The sequence below is a fragment of the Vanellus vanellus genome (assembly GCF_965231255.1).
Source record: "Vanellus vanellus genome assembly, chromosome: 18".
NCBI lineage: Eukaryota > Metazoa > Chordata > Aves > Charadriiformes > Charadriidae > Vanellus > Vanellus vanellus.
The window spans coordinates 4,074,993-4,095,002 of record NC_138923.1 but is presented as its reverse complement, the minus strand read 5'-3'; the positions used below and the strand labels follow the sequence as shown (position 1 = coordinate 4,095,002).

General features: G+C 47.0%; 1 protein-coding gene across 1 annotated transcript in view; it reads right to left on the bottom strand.

Moving 5' to 3' along the window:
- The window catches only part of PAPPA (pappalysin 1), a gene marked incomplete at its 3' end in the record, with an annotated part of 182,185 nt that overhangs the window by 28,788 nt on the left and 133,387 nt on the right, over positions 1–20,010 (bottom strand). Inside the window, exons 14-17 of the mRNA XM_082492634.1 lie at positions 10,982–11,150; positions 4,372–4,555; positions 1,577–1,787; positions 799–970 (exon numbers count right to left, since the gene is read on the bottom strand). Of these exons, the coding sequence (XP_082348760.1) occupies positions 799–970; positions 1,577–1,787; positions 4,372–4,555; positions 10,982–11,150 (736 nt within the window). The remainder of the gene's footprint in view (positions 1–798; positions 971–1,576; positions 1,788–4,371; positions 4,556–10,981; positions 11,151–20,010) is intronic.

The window sequence follows — 20,010 nt, the reverse complement described above, 5'->3', positions numbered from 1 at the left end:
AGCCTTTGACAGAGCACTCTGCTCTCTGCAGTGCGTGTAGTAGCAGCAGCTTCTACATCCCCACTTTCTCTTCCCAAGCGTATTAAGCAGCAGCAGCACTTCTGGGAGAAGTTACTTATCTTACAAACTATAATTACCTTTGCTGAGGAAAACTAAGCATTTCAAACAAGATACCGAAGGCCAGACCTTCCCGTATCAGTGAACACAGCTCCTGGGAAGTCAAAGGCAACATGCTGATTTATGCCAGATGAGGATCTGACCCCTAATGCCAAATGACACCTTCACAGCCAGAAAAACATGAAAGGTTAGAGACAGTTCACCTGAATAGTTGCAATCCCTATCAAGTTAAATTATCATATGGCAAACATACATATAATGATAATGAGAAAAAGAACTGGGGAGAAAAGCAAGGTAAAATGAAATGAACAACCAGGACAAGAGCAAGTAACTCATACCCTACTTACTTTCATTCATTACTCCTTATTTTCTAGCTACATCATAAAGACACTGAGGCAGATTTTTCAGCCACTTATTGTCCGGAAACAGCAAGTTACTCACTGCTGGTCCTCTAGGGGTAATAGTTAATACCATTACTACTATCCTAAAAATAATATTTCCAGGCTCTTTGCAGTAGTTTCCTCCCTCTACTTTAATGATGTATTTCCCTTCTCCATTTCCCTGTCTCTGGTCTCAGAAGAGCTCAATGGCACTCAGCCCCTCCAAGATCAGGGCCCTTAGGGAGCATATGATAAAACCATGCTTGTATGGGCTGAGATAATTCGGGTAAGAGAGACTCACCGACTGATTGTCATCATCTTCGCACTTGATCCGGCATTCGCTGTTGAACTGGAAACCGTTGGAGCACTGGTAGAGCCCATGAAACTTGGAAGGTGGAGGGTCACAGGTAACGGGCACGCAAGCGCCCGGCAGCCACGTGCCGTCTTGCGTGCACTGGATCTTAAATGCTCGCCTTTTTGTGCAGAAAAAAACAAGACCATTTAGTGAGTGGCTGAGTCAGCTAAGAGCCCCCACAGCCTCTGAGCTCTGCTAGCAGGTTGCAGGGGATGGGTGTGCTTGAGCTTTTAACACTCGGGGAACAAGTCGTGAATCTGCGTCATGAGGTCTCTGAGCAAAAATAACAATTATTTGCAAAGCCAACATTGAGCTGCCCAGCCTAAACTCCTCTTTTGGCCTTGGACACGTCTCCTAAAAACTCAACTTCCCACGTTTGTGGGCTGTGGTTGGTTTGAAGTGGGTTTGTGCAGAGTCAGAAGTGTACGATAGCACTAACCCTTTCCTGCAGAGTTTCAAAGGGGACTCCCCAGGCTGCATATCAAAGGGGTATTTCTAAGGTAAGGTCTGTTTTTTGAGCACTGGTTAGGATTTTCAAGGAAGCCTAAGTGAGCTAGGTGCCTAAATCCCCTTGAAACCGCACAACTATCTGCATGAAGGAGTTGCTCAGTGATATTCATTACAGCACATAGAGTCTGTTATAAACAGCCCATCCCTTTCCCAAGATCAGTTTAACTCATGGCTCTCTGAATCATGCCGCCTGCACGGCATTACTTTCACGTACTTTCTTGCTCTTCTGGAGGATCCGGGGACATGGTAACCTGGTTTGCATTTGTACTTGCAAAACGAGCCCACTTTGTGCTTATCTTCTCGGCAACGAGTAGTCTGGAGATCCGCATTGGGGACGATGGATGGTGCTCGACACATCAGCTCACACAGGGCCTCCGGAAAGGACCACAGCCCATCCTCCATGCAGGTCAAGTTGCTGTTGTTTCCTGAGAAGAGCAGTGAGCAAAGTTAACAACATTCAGCAGGAATATTTTTTTTCAAAATGTCGTTACACCCATAATACACCAAAAGCCACCTCAGCTGGTTTGACAAATTCAACTGTGGATGTCCTATGCATTTTCTCTTTCTAGATGATGGCATTAAATCATTAAGGACTGTTTTCAGATGACAGGCAGACAGTGCTTATTTCAGGAAATGCTATAGCATAGGGAAAGCCACACTGGCTTTGTAATCTTTTGTATTTCTCTTACTTATTTTGTTCTTCTCTCAAAGGAAGCTTGGTTCATACATCAACCCCCTCCTCTCCAAAGTCATGGCATTAACAGAGGGTTTGGTGCCATTACATTCTTCATTCTGCTTCTGTGTTATATCTCTTCCCTGAATCTGTCTTTTTTTTTTTTTTTTCCCCGATTTTGAGCCTTTTGGAGCAGCATCTGTTAGCATTAGAGTCACTACTCCAGCACAATGAGGAGCCATTCTCAGCTGGGGACTCTCAGTCCTTGGGGACTAGTGTGATAAATACGATTCATAATACTCATTAGAGACCCATTTTCCTTAGGAAGCTTTCTTGGCCAGCACCTCAAAGGTAAAAGGTACAATAGATCTATTTGCCTCTGCTATGACCTACTTGACTTCAGAAGGTTAAGCTAAAAGTAGCCTAGTCTCAGTGTATTTTACATTCTTTGTTATTTTATGCTGTATGTTGAAAAGGAATAAGCTTTTCCTAAGAAACAAAGCACAGCTATGAGCCACTAACCCTTCAAAAATCCCTAATACTCTATTGAAATCCCCAAGCATTGCTGCAGGAACTCTTCTCAACCCACAAGGCATATTTTCAACAGTACGCCAACTTCGGAGTTATCCAAAATAATACTGACAAACTGCTAACCCCAGAGCAATGCCATCGCTCCGAGAGGGAAGGAAGAGAGCCGGGGCATGAGGCTGGAATTCAGAGAAGAAGAAAACAAAAGGCTCTGGAGGGCTCAGGAAGGTATGTGGAGGAGCCCTCCTGCCCTACCCACAAAGATAAGAGAAGCCACGTTAAATCAGCCCTGGCTTTCTCTCTGCCCTCCCCAACTGCAGATGATTGCAGAGGTATTTTGTGCAGAAGGGAGCTCTTTTCTAGAGCACCAGCATGCTCCTCTGCTCTGAGTCATGCAGCAGCTCTGCAGACCAGCCGTGGTGATATCATACTTGCCACTGCAAAGTGATAAGCTGTGACATTACCAACAGTGGCTGTCATGACGTCAGTGATTGAATTAGGCATGAGTCACTCGAACGCCGTTCTCCAGAAGCTTAGTGGCAACATCTATTAGTCATCACTGATGGCTGTACACCAAATGGTGCCTTTACCTCACAGAGCTTCTGGACAAAAGTGAAGTGCTACGCACCACAGCTGCACCCCCTGACCTGGGGGTTGGTTATCATCCCTCCAGTGACCCCCACCCGAGTCATCAGCTGAAGCTCATGCTGGTCATGATGAATACCACCATCTTCGCTGCCCCCTTAAAAACATTCCAGGCATTTTCAATGAAAACACATCTCTTGTTGAAGATGACCCTCTAGCGCATGAACAAAGAAAGGGAATTCTTTGACAAAAAACTGTGTGTTGGCTGTTTGTGGTTACCCTCCTAAGTCAGAGTTAAAAGAATTAAGCAATTTGGTTATACATGAAGAAATCAACGTATCCTTTCACTGAAATGAAGAATACTTCCCGTGCCTCACCCAAGGTTTGCAATGAATCCTTGCAGAAAAGGTGATACTACATGTACAAAAAAAGCTTATACAGCATTTTTACCCGAGTTGACAACAGCAGTTAAGATTACTCCACTGCAAGATGACACATTAATTTGGCTCTAATGTTCCTTCAAATTAACAATGAGATCCTTCCTTGTTTCCTGAGGATCAGATCAAAAAGGGTAATGTGCCAGTGAGCAGAAGAGTTGATGGTGCTGAGATGATGGGGATGCTGGCAGAAAAGCAGCAGGGAAAAAGATGGGTGAGAAAAGGAAAGAAGGCAGCAGAGTGTGTTATTTTTAAGAAAAAGATAATGTACAAAGTCCCAAACAAGAGGAGGAGAGAAAGGTCAGAGGTAGAGCAAGATGAGTGTGGAGAAGGAGAGAGGTGATGGGTGGATTAGGAAAAACAGTGATGGGGGACTGTGCCCCTGGGACATGGGACTTTTCAATCTTCTGCCTTTCCAAATACATGGAGGAGGCATGGAAAGGAGACAGACACAGAAAACAGAGAAGACATGGGAAAGAAGATGAGAGAGTTCAATTTGATTTATCCCCATGACTTTACCATGTTTTGGTTGTATGGAAGCAATATTCACTGTCATTACTGCCTGGCCAGCCATGATCAAGGAAAGGTCAAAGGAAGGTAATAGAGAGATGCAAAGGAACTTAACTTCTAACATAAATAAACCTTCCCATAGAGTCTCATAATTCTTCATACTTAAAATATCATGAATAATTCTAAAACAACAGCAACAGTAACATATATTACTAGGAACAGTCTGTGTTAGTTGTGCAGCTATCCCCAGGTCTCCGCACAGACACTGTCCAATACCTTTCAGAAGAGCAGGAGGTCGGCAAGTGAAGGAGCATTTCTTGCCAAAGGTGGTCCCCTCGCTGCAGTTGAAGGTGGCAGGGTAGACGTGGTACTGGTCTGGGACACCGCAGTCCACGGGCTCGCAGGTCACCTGCTTGTTCCACTTCCCATCCGCGCAGGTCATGGTGATGCTGGACTCCGTCTGGAAAAAGACACACGCCTACAGCCTCCACAGCCAGTGAGGGAGAGATCAAAACCATTTCAAGCCTAGTAACAGCCATTATTTTGGCTCACAAGTTAAGCAAAGCTGGGCCTGGTCACTACCATCATCATTTGGACAGCAGGTGTTAAAACCAGTAAGGTCCCACAAGAAACAGTGTCAGAGAACCATGATGTATTTCCATCACCTCTGGGGTGACACACCAAAGTGCTTCAATACAAAGAGTGGAGCACTACAAATAATCTGAACTCTTGTCTGCATCGCCTCCCGAGATGAGCCGGACGCCTGCTGCTCTGCCCTGTGGGCAGAAAGGAGTGGGCAGGGCTGAGCTGTCTGGAGCTGACGGCTACCCCCGATCCCTGTCACCTCTGCAGTGACACAGCCGCTCCAAGGGGACCCCCGTGTGCTTCTGAGCAGTCGAACTCACTCTTGGGTTGGAAGTAAGCGGCAACCTGACATGAACCCATTTGGGACTCCCATCCGAGGCTCTCCCAAGAGGTGTCAGTCACCCTCGGACTGGTACCACGGGAGGTGGCCTGGGCCATGTCAACCTCGTGTTCAGATACTGACAGCTGCTGCTGTGGCTTCTACTGTCAGAGTGCCCCGCGGCTCCGAATGAAATCAGGGCCCTGCTGCCCTGGCACCGGGGGCATGCACGCCTGAGAGACAGACTTTTTCCTGGAGGAGTTTGCAATGGACAGACCCAAGCGCATCCTGCCCATACGTTCACTTGGCACTTGAGAGGTCGAACACAGAGTCAGTGCCCGTGCTCTGACTTCCCCGATGTCACTCTACCGTCACAGCTACACCGAAGCTACCCTTCTATGGATTTGAGGAATAATCCAAACAATGCAGCAGATTGAAATCCTGAAGTGTTAGGGAGAGAGAAATAAAAGGGAGGAGGTAAAGGAGCCATCTGTCCAAAGCTAAGATGAAGAATTTACTGGGTGACCAAAGGACAAACAGATGTTGGCAAAGAGAAGAGAATAAACAATATATCCACTTTCTAATTAAAAAGGGAAAAATTTTAAAAACTTGAAGTGAAGAATCTTTAAGTAGGACTCTTCCCTCCATGCCAGAATAAAGAAAGGGACAGAGGAAAAAGAAATGTGAGAAACCCAAACAGGAAAAGGGGAAGATACCAGCGAGGAATCTGACCAAGCCGTACAGCAGCGCTCCTCTGCCTCCAGGGAATATTTTATTCAGGGCTGGTGCGCTCACAGGAGATCTGCACCGCCGACCATTGATCTGGGTTTATAAAAGGAAGGGGAATTTTTCTAGCACACATCAAAGGGACCTGGATTCCCTTTTTGCAAAAACACCCTAATGGTTTCAGCAGAAGTTCAGACCTGTCTCCCTTTGATATATGGTTGCATTCAGAATGGAAAAAGCAGTCCCAGAGCTGAGAAACTGGACACTTCCCAAGTGGGCACAAAACCCCTTTTCTAGACCGTAGAGTTTATTTAAACAGGGAGCACTGATGATGGAAAAAAATGACTTTTCTACAAATTTAGAGTAGCACATTCTGGGATTCTCAGACCGCTCAGGTGAAGTGACACTCTGTTCTCATTCCCAATCATTTTGCTCCTCAGTGGCTATTAATTCTGCCTTTGTTGCTTATCAGATTATCTGCTCCATTAAAAAGTATATGCATATTCTGTAGAGAGCTGATGAATGAAGATGCCTGTGCTTCCAGGAAGCTGCGGCGTGATGGCCACAGGAGAAGGGATGATACAGCGTATTTCCACGCCTTCACAACACATACACGCAGCAGCATCACCACCACACCTGCACTCCAGGCTGGGCTGCTCCAGCATTCTGCAAAGCCTCCGTTTCTCTTACCAGATGCTATCATCAAATAACAGCCCGGCACCATGGCTGCTGGGCACCTCGACAGCAGGACGGTAAACATAAAATCGAGCTACTGGTGTCAGGGGCTATCCAAAAGTTATGGAAAGGACGTGGGTCTTGCACTGTATCTTTCTGGATCCACGCCGAGCACAAGGAAGTTCTGTCAGTGATAGGAGATTCAACTCAAAGAATTCAGTTATTAGTGTTGGTGTGATCCAGTTTAGGAATGAATGATTGCTCCTACGAGCTGATACCGGCGGCTGAGACACAGTATGGTGCACAAGGGAGTTTCTCTAATGACAGGGTTCTACATCACATGTAGCTCTACATAAATAAACAGTGCAAATTCAGAATCTGGATAAAAATAAAACAGAAGCAGTATCTGTGTATGACAGTCACACCTTACAGGAAATGGGCAAGAACATTTTGCCCGAGCTAACGCTTGGGGGGGTATTTCAGCTGCCGCCGTGGTCTTTGTTAGCAGAAAGTTGCAGGACAGTACAGCCGCTGGAAATGCAGCGCGCCTGGGGTCACCCCTCCGGGGAAGGGATCTCTCGTTAGAGCCATACTACCACTGCACTTTATTTCTGCCCCTGTTCTAGACCTTTACGTGGAAAAAAAAAAAAAAAAAACCAACAAAAATTAGTCTCTCCAAGTTTTCATCTGTTTTTTTCCCCATGGAACTTTCCCAACAAAACCATTAGCCAAATCTGGAAGAGTCACCTCCTGCCAGACCCGTATGGCTTTTCCTCTCCCCGGCGCACCAGCGAGGCCATTCCTACACAGAGAAGCCGTGCCCACGTGGGTAAGACCCGGGCTGCTCAGCTTCTCCCGGCAATTTGTTCCACGATCTGCACGATGGAAGCTGAGGTTTTCAAGGTCAGACATAATAATGGCAGATTTTAAAGCGTGTCTATCACGCCACCACTTCAAGCAAGAGGAGCACGCGCATGTCTGCAGCAGAACGTAACAGAGAACATTCCCCGCAATGGAGGCAAAGACCAGTGCTTTGATTGAAAGCACAGAGGACAACCCTACCGTGGAAAGTACTGCAGATGGCACCCACCAGCTTTCAGCTTCTCCCTCTTGCAAGGTCCCAGCCGAAGGTGGACGGCTGCGGTGCGCGGGGGCAGGAGGACCCCAGGCTGCGGAGCAGGAGCTCGGCTCCCCCCAGCGCCACGCCGCACCTCGCCGGGGGGGGGGGGGTGCGGAATTCCTCTCGACTCAGCCTGAGCGGTGCTGCCTTCGGACCCAGCACTGGGTCTTTGTGGCAGCATCTGCGTCTGCCTTTGCAGATCTCCCACCCGGAGCCTGAGCAGGCACGTGCCTGTTTCGCCTGTCTGATCTGACAAGGTCACCCAGCTCACAGCACTCCATACCAAGCGCTTGGCTTTCTCATCTGGTTTATTAGCTGTCACTTTGGGCGCTTTGGGCTGCTTTGACTGGCATCACAGCAACCGCTTCCCTTCACGTCCTGCCTTCCAAAAGAGGCTTACGCAAGGAGGGAGGGCGGGCGAAGAGAAAAGAGGGGAAAAAACAGGGCCTCCAAAGATACAGTGCGCGGTACAGTGAAGAGGATGCACACTTAAACAAATCCGGTGCCAGAAAGATTTGTTTCTTGGGACTTTGAACAGCTTGGGAGAATCTGTGTCTCCTTCCTGCTGCCCAAGATCCCAGCCGGTTCCTTCTTCAAGCGATGCTTCACGTGTGAAGTTTCCTCTCCTTAAAAATGAACAGCTGTGCCCTCCCCTCTAAGTATTCTTCCACTTCTGCCCACTACTGTGTCTCTAATTGAACCCACATGAGCCGCGCTTTCTTTTCCTGGCATGATTGATGATGCCTTTGCACAACATTAGGGAGCTGCTGGGTTTTAAATAACACCTCTTGACCAGAGCAGCAGTGGTGGTAGCTTCAAGGAGAGATGACAACAAGTAACTGAATGAGCGGGGCTTTCAGCGAAGGACAAGGGGGAGGAACGCAGCGAAAGACAAAGGGGGAGAGGAGAAGAAAGAGCTACGGAGTTGTCGGGGGGGGGTGGTGGGAAGAAACCAGCGGAAAACGAAAACATCCCGAGATCTTCTTTGTGAGAAAGATACATGAAAGATTTTGCTCCATCACTACGCAAACCATTTTTGTTGTTGTTGTTGTTGCCGAGTTCTCAAGTGAGGATAAGAGAGAGCCCAAGAGTCTGTAAACAGCTCAGCTTATTTTTTTTTTTTTTCAAACGGCAGTTTCTACTGCACATAGTGCTGACGGTTTTAGGATTTGGTGATTTTATGGAGTTTTAACAGAATTTGGGAACGGGAGCTTCTCCGAGTGTGGAGATGAATGAACTTTTTGCCCTAAGACTGATTAAAATGGTGGCTTCAGAAGACACAGAGGCCAGAAAGTGCAGAAACTCTTACGAAGATTTTCAAAGACCCCTTAGATGTAAAAGATTGATTTGAAATGTGACTTGTGCTCTTACATCTCTGAGGTGCTTTTAAAAATTTTGCTTTTAATTTTCTGTTCACCCTTTTTTTCTGCCTTTCAGTGAAATACGGAAGACAAACGCGGTTCCGATGCTAAACCAAGGTGTTTCCACTGCTCCGTCGATCATCTTCATCAGCATGCAGTGGTCATGGGCCACCGATGTTCAGTCTGCTCTTTGAGACATTGCACCTCACCTCAGGCTCCTTCCTACCCAAGAGTGTGAAACATTGGCACGTGCAAAGCTGCTTTCCTTCCTCCTCTTCCTCGTGCAGCCCTCCCCACTGTCAGCTAAATGAGAAAAAAATAGCTCTAAACCCTGAAATCAGTCAATCAAGCCAAACGTCCAACTAAATGACAAGAGTGAAACAACCAACAGCTTTGTGCCAGGTTCCTCAATCGCGGCAGAAAGTCCCTCTGACCACAGATAACAACTCACATGCCCTATCTCATCTCCAATTCCTTGTGATCGGAAGAGGAGCTGAAGCTGGGAAGCAATTGTGGAAGGAGCACAATGTGATTCAATACAACACAATACAAGGAATCCAAACCACAGATTCGGGACTTTCTCGGATAATTCATTTCTTGCCTACATGTTCCACAAGTTCTGGCTTGAAGCACCTGACACAAAGAAATAAAACAAGACCATACCGAAAGAAACTGTCCGTTCCTTTTCAACAGATCTCCAAAGCACACGAATAAACTTTTAAAGTATGTGTTTAATGTGCTTAGCTGAACATGGATATCTTTAAGATGCTCCACTCCTTCCCTGATTTGAACAGTGAACGCACAGCACTGAGCCAAACAAAGCCATTGGCCTCAGGGGTTTTATCAGTGGAAAAAAGACGATGAAGTGCAATAGTAGACCAGGGCGAGAGGAAGCGTGTTGTAATAGGCAGTGAATCACGTTAGCTAAGGGTGCTAAAATCCTCCGCTCCTGTCATATGAGTCTGATCAAGGCTCTGAAACCAAACTTCTCAGAGCAAAACCATATACAGTTGGCTGAGTCTCCCCGAAAGGTACGTTTTGCGTTTAAATAACACAGCGCTGGCGAAACATGTTTAGGCTGTTTTATTTGGTTTGGGATTCCTGCGTGCTCAATGTACAGATCCCTTCCAACTATTTCCTGGTTCAGCCATTCAGGCTCGTTTGAGAACGTGTTTTGTGTTCTGTAAAAATGCTCAGCTGGAGCTGGGGTTCTGGTGCTGATGCCAATTAGGATGGAAGAGGCCCAGCTCGCGGGGTCCTGTATTTGTTTTGTAATTGAGTTGAAAGGGCTGACTCATTCCCCTCCGCTCTGTCTCCCCCCTCCGCGAGCTGATGAAGAACGCAGTATTTCCCAAATACGCGGCAGGCTGTGAGCGCGGCTGCCTGCCCCCGGCCCTCCCCGGCCCCGCACGCGTTGTGCCGCCCCGACAACACGCGAGAAGGTGCCGATGGGGGCAACCACCCCCCACGCCGCGCTCGCGGGATCGGGCAGCATTAGAGATGAGAGCACAAAGCGGGGTGCCTGCCCTGTACCCACATATCCCGTGCGCCCGGCTCCCAGCGGCGCGCCAAGGCTGGGCCACGCTGCACATACACCTTCTCCGCCTCCCCCAGCACAAAGGACCCGCGGTTTTTTAGTGTTTAAAGAAATTGATAGTTTTCCTCACTCCCCCACTCACTGGACTGGAACGCTGCAAAGGAGTTATGACACTGTTAGCCTCAACCCACGGAATACAAATGAGATATTTTGCCCAGAAACTGGTTGTGCAAAAAAAACCCAAACACCCCACCCCCAAAAAAACCAACCCAAGAAACACTGTTTGGCTGAGTAGAGCCAGTGAGATCAGAGAAGGCCTGAACACGTATTTAAACCTTTTGGGTTGAAAACATCTATATTTGGGGAACATCTGAGATTTGGTCACTGTCAGTACCTCGTCCTACAGCCCCAGACGGCTCCCATTCTGATGGGAAGTACTTGGATAAGGCCTCGTCCCCAGGCCGGGCTGAGATTTTGGGGTTTAGGCTAGGTTATTTCTCAATTTCTCCACATCTGTTTGCTCATCCCTGCCTTGTGGGTCATACAAAACCCACAGAACAAACCTGGCTCTTGCTGAGATCATCGTCTCGCTGGACTTGCAAAATGTAGCCCGTCTTGCAGCTCACGTTGCACTGGGCACCGTTGTACCACCCGCCGCCGGCGCAGTTCAGCAGCGCGTTCTCGATCTCCAGCTTTTGGCAGTCGGTGGCTTCGCAGGAGTAGTGGACACAGCTAAGTGGGAGACAAGAAGTGGTATTTTTATTCAATTCAATTCACTCCACAAGAGCGAGCGTGTCTGACTATCAAACTCATCACTTGTCAGGCAGCAGGCACACAGACTGCATACCAAACCCGACTCGGCGAAGGGCTCCTCACCAATGAGCGCACCCTCTAGTTATGTCTTCCGAAGGACAGGGACAGTAGTAAAGGTGATGACAATAAAAGCAAATTACAGGTTGTGTGGCAAAAGGGAAGAGCCTGCCAATTCTGCAGAATTACTTTCTCTTCTGCAACATTTGACTGCACTGTGGCCTTCTTACTCCTGTACCAACATCCATCCATCCATCCATCCATCCATCCATCCATCACATGAGAGCGCTCTCCCTCCAAGCGCAGTCCTTACGTCCCATCCAATTTTAAATCTCTGCTCTACACCGCTAGTGAAAAGTGTGCGTGTGTGTACATGTGAGGAGGGGTTTCTGTGATAAGACGCTCTTATCTTTGAGAAACTCGATTGAAATCAACACATTCATTTTATTCCACTTCACGAGGAACACTAAACATCAGCTGTGTAGCTGTGTTGATAAGCTCTTATCAAGCTCAGCCGCGTGCTGTCATTTCAGATCTCTCCAGTTGCTGTCCTGCCATCCATAAAATGTTTCCCTGGATAGAAACTGTCTGCTCTCCCCACAGTAAATTATTGTAACTGTTAGCACAACTTGTAAAAAGAGGGTTTTGTTTTATTTTCGTATACACAGAGATGTCTGGCTGACACAAAATCTTTCACCATCTCTGACGACGTTAGTCAAACATTATAGGACATGTTCAAATGTGAGTATGGGGCAGTCCCTCAGCTAAAGGGCAATGAAAACGCTGAGAGTCTTAAAGCACGAGGGTAGATTTAGACTAGATATAAGGAAGACATTTTTTAGAGTGAGGGTGGTGAGACACTGGCCCAGGTTGCGCAGAGAGGTGGTGGATGCCCCATCCCTGGAAATATTCAAGCTCAGGTTGGACGGGGCTCTGAGCAACCTGATCCAGTTGAAGCTGTCCCAGCTCGTGGCAGGGGCACTGGACTAGGTGGTCTTTAAAGGTCCCTTCAAACCCAAACCATTCTATGATTCTATGTGCAAAGACATTTTGCTGGATGAGAGACACAATTTCTGGGGATAAGGATTCCTACAAGGTGATATGACTCTGCTGAAAATTAAAATTAATTTAAATTAAATACAGTTAAATTAATTCTGAAAAACCTTGACTTATTTCACCACCTACGTGGGTAGGGAAGAGCCTGAAACACAGAAAATTACAGAAAATTACAGAAAGAAGGGAAAGCAATGCATCAATACACATATTTTGAAATGGATTACAGGCAAGCTATTCCCGTCTCCTAGAAAAAGGGTTAACAGCCAGCAAAACGCCATCCACTTTAGTAAGCACAGGACTTAGCATGTACATGGTGTTTTGCTGTGTTCAAAGCATTGTGCAGACATTATCTAATTAATTTTCATGACACCCCTGTGAGACACCTGGGCTGGTATTGTTATCCCCATGTTACTGATAGAGAAGCACATCTGCACATGTCTCTACTGAGCTCTAGATCAGATTAGACGACAGTATTATGTACCTCCACAACTCATTTCTCTGTCCCGGACTAGTGCTATATGGGAAGTGCCCGCTGCTTGTAATTTAAGGTTGCTCGTTCAGTGACGGCCCTTCCCTGGAGCGCGATGAGCCATAAACAATTTCTACATTCAGAAAGATCTTATTTCCTCATTGTGCACAAAGTATTGCCGTTGACAGGACCGAGGAAGGAGAATTCCACCTCTCTGTTGGCCAACTCCATGCCCTTGGATGCAGCAAACAGCACCCCGTCTATCAGCACTACAACTGTGACACTCGTTACTGCTGCAGGACGGGCGCTCCGCTGCCAGAGCTGGCCTACACCGAGTGATCCTGCCTTCAGGAGGACCCACCCCCTCCCACACCAAGGGTTTCACGCATGTTTTCCAGTCACCGCAACTCAAAGCCTGACAGACAAATTTAAACTGGCATCGATTTCACTTTGCACGGATCAATAACGCTACGGATGAGAGGGTGGAAGAACAAGTGGACAGTATATCCCAGTGCCCAGGGGGTCTCCTCTCGCAGAGAAATGAGGTGAGGAGAACAGCTATGTGCAATTGTCTTACAAATGCCCAACATGAATCACCCAGGAGCGTGAACCACAGACCACAGACGTACTGCGGCTGCCCGAGCGGAGCAGCACCTTACTGTTGACCTCACAGCACTGCCAGTTGACCAAGTCACCAATTAACATTAGCAAGAGTGTCTGAACATGGATGTTGAGTGAGAGTGTAAATGATGACGGACGTCTTGTCAAAGCCTCCCTAGGTGTCCCAGTTCCATGTACCCATGAAGGCAAACCGTCGGTTCTCCCCCCTCCGTGTTTCAGACGCTGAGGCTGCAATAGGAGTTCCTCCCGTGCCAGGGCTCCAGTGACGAGGAAGTTGACTCAGTGAGGAAAAAGCGAGCACCATTGCCAAGCCATTCTCAGAAGTACATACTGAGAACCTTGACTGCCCATTGCAAAACTCCCGCAAAATCTGAAAGCCGTTTTGCACTAAAGTCGGAAAAATAAAATAATAGCAGACCTATTTCATTTAATATCTTACGCGAATCAATGTGCTACACATCACTGCAGCACTGAATTCAGCCTTGAATGGCTTCAGAGGGAATGATGAGCCTAAGAAAACCTTTGCAATTTGCACAAAGGGAAATCTGGAGGAACGTCACCGCAGTAAGTGGCATCGCTTTTCATTTTCATCAATGTAAAGGAGAAAAAGAATCTGGTTTCTTGAGTTCATATCAGGACACCAGATGAGCAAGCCTGGGCTTAAAAGTCCTACAGAACTGAAACGCCACAGACAAAGGCATTAAGAAACACTTATTGTGATGTTCTTCTTTCTGTTTACAAGTCCCCTTGTGGTCTTCTTAAATGGCCAGGGAACATTTTTAGCCACCCCCTCCAGGCTCCAGATTATGCCTCGGTTAGCAGATCATCTGGGCAGCTCGCTCTGTCTGTAACTCTATATGAATGACTTCAGTGACAAACAATACAACCATTCACTTTTTGTAAAAAAACAACCACTGCCACCAAATGTTTCCAATTTAAATATTTCTGGTTCTCTAGCTACTGGTTCCAATTTGGTATCAGCTACTGTCAGCCGTAAATCCCAATGAATTTTGAAGTCACGATCCTGAATTGAGTTCTGCAAATGCAGAATTAAGAAGAAGAAATTAATATCTCCAAGTAGGAAGTTTAGACAAAGAACCCAACACATCCATATTACAGAATTGTGGGTTACAGAAGCTCTTAGCACGGGTACTGCCATTTAACAGCGGTTAATCATCACATGCTCCAGAAACTATGCATTCCTTGGGAAAGAAACAATATAGAGTATCTGAGAATGAAATCCTGGCATGGGACAGCTTATCCCATACTCTTGCAACCAAAATAGGGTGACTTCATCAAAACCACCTATTTCAAATCATCCCTGGTCTATCCTGCCTCCCCAAATGCACCTGGGAATTCCTTGCCAGAGGATGAGCTGGTCTCGACAAAAGCTACGCCAGGGACCCAAGGACCACTCTAATAATGTACTGATAGGCATGTAATGAACAAGTGTCGGTGCCTGGGATATTCCCTGCCCGTGTTTATTTTACCAAGTCCACCTCAGGATTCACCTGCTCCTGTTTTCGTGCCGGCAGCGTAGGATTTCCTAAAGCCACGTTTTCACACCAAGCTGAGTGCAAGGAGCAGTGGGTTTCTTGCACACTTTCCGCTGTCCGCAGCGTGTTAAAAATATAGACTAAGGCAGACCGTTTCGATGCCATAAAAAGCTCCGAAGTGAGTTAGTTTCACATGTAGGCTGAAGTTCTGAGCCAGTTTTTACTTTATTCAAATCCATTCTGCCCATCCCTAATCTAAATGAGCTCAGTCATTAGCCTCTAAATCTTTATTTCTCTGTGCCAATATTGGCCCCAATTCAGCAAGGCACTTAAAGATGTGCTTAACTTTAAAAGCACGGTTAAGTCCCACTGATAGATTTGACTACAGGGGGATGTAAGCAAATAGCTAAGGGCTTTGCTAAATTGGGGTCTTAGTGACACAATCCTAGAAACATTTGTATTTTAACATGTTTATAGAGAATTCTAACAATTAAGTGGAGCTCTTCCTTCCTCACATAAAAGCAATCCAGGACTTCCTCTTTCAAAAAGCTTACAGCAGCCAAACTTTCTTTTCCTAACCCTGGGGTCAAGCACTTTTCCAAGAAGTCATCTTAACACAGTGCCCTAATTATTTCTTTCCTTCGTGATAGCTCTGACACATATACATGCAGAGGTGAGCATAAAACCTCATGGTATACGCTTGTTATGAGAAGAGTCACAACATTATCTATCGTACATAGGAAAAATTTCCTTTTCCACCGTTCAAGCCAGCCTGGGCTGCAGATCCGAAGCACTTTGGTTTTGTTCTATGCCACCATACATACAACTCACACAGAGGTAACCTTCTGAGGGTGTTTCTAACACATTTACCCTTACAGTGGGTTCATCTTCTCCTCTGTAGAGATTCCCCTAAAGGCAAGAGCAGGTTCTCTCTCTCTCTAATCCAAAGATATATGCACCATATTGAAAAGCAAAGGCGGCATTCCTTGTTGTAGAAATAAGAAAGTATGAACTGCAAAGAAGAAGGTATCATCTTCTTCAGTCTTCAGCTAAAACACATTGGCCTCCTCGTACTAACACAACGTCTCAAAGAACACCCACCCCAGTCCTCAGGGCTCGATGGGGGCTGGTGAACCTGTGCTGACTGTGCCACGGGAAGACGGAGGAAGCCCCTTCCTCTTAAGTGTTTGCCTTCAAATCTGGTCCATGAGAGCTACCAAAGAGTAGCATCACCCATGGTCCCTTCGGCGATCTCACTGCCATACCGTTGGGCCTGACTCCGATAACGATCACAACAAAACCTTAATTCACACTGCTAGGGTGAGGAATGCGGCTAAACCCAGAGATTTACAGAAAACACTTGATCCAACCCCAGGATCAAGTTGTGGGGGAAGGAGAGGCACGAGCCAGCACGTCCCCTCCGCTGTCCCCACCACTGGCAGGACAACACTCTCCCTGGGGACTGGCTGTGCCTTCGGCCCGCCTGCACCCCGTTGTGTGAGATATCCCTGCCTGGGGGGGGGCATCTTGAGCCCATAAGGCTCTGAAAGCCCCTTGGCCGTGCCAGCCTGGCCGCGGGGCCGTGTGCCCGGGCGTTAGCAGCCCCGCGGGTCTCCCCGCCGCAGCCCGTCCAGGCAAAACAAAGCAAACGCATCGCCTTCCACTTTAATAAAAGCCAAATGATGCCGTTTGCCAATTACCAAAATGGGGCGAAGGTTAAAAACCCATTGAATTATAACACATGTCACGGACCAAAGCTTCTATGATTAACAGTTCTGTGAGAAATTCATTAATTTCACCAGAAGCAAACTGACAGAGATTGCGCTTAATGACAGAACGCAGGGCAGGGGAACGGCAGCTGAATCGGGAAAGAGAAAGCTGCATTAAATCACAAAAAAAAAGGAGACGAGGAGACCCTTTTCTTCCACCCTCCCCCTTATAAAAAGGAAAAAAATAACTGGAGTTATAAAGGGCGGTTGCATTTGTTCTGCTGCCGAAGATTTATCTTCATCAATTCTTGTTGGGGAAGCTGACAGCAGGAGAGAAGGAGACAAAGCGAAGAGCTGGAGCGGGCTACGTCTCCCTGGGGCTTGTGTGGGGCAGCAAAGGCGAAGCTCGGAGGAGGACGGCTCTCCGCAGAGGCCGGGGCGAGGACAGGCGGTGGCGGAGCGGCCAGGAGTGGGGTTTGGTCCCCAGTGCCGGTCCTCCCTGGCTGCCAAACGCCCAGATGTGCACGCTAACGGAGGAAGGTAAACCCCAAATCTCCCCTGCGGAAGCAATTTTGCAGCCCTAACGGTGAATTTGGACCAAGGTTTAACCAAACAAAGCAAAGGAAAATCTTTTTGCCACACCAACTGGAAAGCACGAGGAGCTGCACAACATGGGAGAGCATGGGCAGCCGGAGCCCGCGCCAGGGGAGGGGAGGCTTGTCTTCGTTATAAGCCTGGAGTTAATGGCGGATATGAAAGCTGGAAACTCCTGAAATCCACAATTCTGACAGCTGAATTGGGGCGTCTACCTGGGTTTTCACACCTCCTGCCTGCAGTCGCCAGGAGAGGAGCAAATGGCACCCGGTGGGACGGAGGAGGGGACAGGTCTCATGAGTGGGAAAAGCAGCACTTCACAAGGACTGCCTCGCCGGGGACGGCAGACCCCCCCAGCTGGTGTCTCCTGCACCCTAAAAAGGACAAAAACCTGATTTCTGAGGAAGCTCTGCCAAAGGCAGCCCCAACACACCAGGCTTTCTCGCTGCTCGAGTGGCTGCGGGGTGGGAAATCACACCTCTGCATCCGCACACCCCATTTCACCGTCCTCTCCACGAGGCCAAAGAGGAAATAATAAAAGTCTAATAATTTGAGCTATAAAGCGCAAGAGAAGAACTAACTGGGCCATTCTATCTGGTCTAAGGATGCAACGTGAAAATAAAGCGTGTCGCTTTTACAGCACATCTCCAGCAGTGAGGTAAACTTCTGCTGAAAACAAAAAAGAGCCTGTGGTCAGCTGCAGCAGAAAAAACAACAACTGGAAAAATACAACCGGAAAGTACAGAGGATTTTTTTTTTCAAACCCTCCATAAATGTCTTCAGAAGGATAGAACGGATTTTGAAAAGAGCTAACAATGACTGAAGACAACCACCTATAAAGTTCGATGGGACTTCTTCTCTTCTAAAATATTAACTGTAATACATATTTTAAGAGAGAAGAGTGAGTGTGTGTTTTATTTTCGGTTATTAAGTTGTCACTAACCCATGGGAGTGATCCACTCACCCTCAAAATAAGAGCTGTGTTAACTTTTAAGGGCCAATATATTTCTTTTCCCTCACTTATTTAAAGTCTGCACCCTTGCCTAGAAGTGCCTGTATCTGGCTGTAAATCCTCTCCAAACAAAATAATTCTCCTTAAAGAGAGAGAAATAATCTCTCTTGTAGAGAGAAGCCAAAAAGCAGGCAAAAATATCCATGTTTACCTAAGGAAAATGAAAGCGGTACAATTGATGCTTACACGTAGGAAGGAAAGTTCCTTTAAAGATCAAATAAATATTTTAAAAATCATATTAGGCATATGCAACCAGTGGGGAAAGGGGAGAAGGGAAGGATGGGCAGTGTGGGACTGGTGCTCAAAGAGGGTCTTGATGGGGAAACCGTGAGCATGAGAGGCAGAAAACCCACATCCAGCTTCTGAACTGGTTGAGAATAAATTTTAAAAATCCCTCTCTTCCTATGTTCTTCCTGGATTGGGTAAAATAACGGAGGAAAAAGATGGCTGGGGACAGCAAAGGCATCACCTATTCCTGGCCACACAGCTTAACGCACAACTTTCTCTACATCTTGGATACCTGAACTGCTTGGAGTTTCTTGTTCAGAAGAAGAAAGCGTATATGGTCACCTAAAACGATCCCACCACAAGGCAAATGGGAGATTTTCCATTATAGCACTGTCATCAATGGGGAAAATCCCACTGGTTTCAACTGGCTTTAGATCAGGGCCTTATTTCAGGGAGTTTCTAGTTCCTTGGCTGACATGGGAAACTTTATGATCAATCCCGTGTTGTAACCCGCAAGACCTAAAACGTTACCCTGAACGCGCGAGGCTCTGAGGGAAGTTTCTGAGAGCGAGGGGCTGAGATGGTTCAGTGCATCGCGAAAAGAAAACAATGCCAAAAAAAAAAAAAAAAGAAGAAAAAGAAGAGGCAAACGGCGGGTGCTTCTTCTTCAGGAGATTTCTAAAGGTTAGTTTGCCGGGCTGCAGAGGCGCACTGAAGCTTTGCCTAAGGGGAATGCATTTTTTATTAAGGAAATAACTTTCTAAACACAGAGCACTTCTAATTTCATAAGTGAACAAATGCTTCAATTCCTACTGAAAACTTGAGAGGGAGGAATGTGGTCCTGCGTCTCAGCCCTCTCGAGCTCCCTGTTGCTTCTCACCATCTCCTTCCAGTGGGTCTTTCTCGCTCTTTTTCTGTCCCGCTTCTGCATTGGGATTTGGCCAAACTTCCACAACTAGACTCCTCATCTGAAACCTGATCCTGCTGTCTTTGGGCCTCTGCATTTATACAACCTATTGCACAGAATGATCAGACTCCTTGAATCTAGGTCAGAACACACTGACTGGATTGATTTAGCTATAGATATGCGCCTTTCTTGGTTTTTTTTATCTTATTTTCCCTTCCCTCTCCCCCTTCTCACCCTCCTGCCTTTCCTGGAATAAAAGCAGCTCCTAAAACCAAGCCAGAACATTATCAAAAAACCTGACAGCTTGCTTAGGAGGCTGAGCAGAGGTTTGCTGGGATATGCAACTTGTTTTACTATTGCTGCTGCTACGGTATGACGACTGCTCACAACTTTGAATTCACAAAGGAAAAAAAAAAAAATGATTCTTTCAAGGGTTTTGCTAAATTCTCCCCTCTTCTTTTCACTGCCTCGCTGAAAGGATCCATGAAGCTGCCGCACCAGAGGCCACGAAAGGTCACAATCTCTGTGGGATGCTGTAAAGCAGAGGCTGCGAGGGGTTGGTGGTGATCTATTGATGTGTCTGTAATAACAACAAGAATAAAACGGTAGCCATAAACCTTTCATCCTGGGGGGTCCCACAGAGCTTTTCAGAATGTGGGCCGGATCCGGAGAGGTACTGAGGGCCCTCAC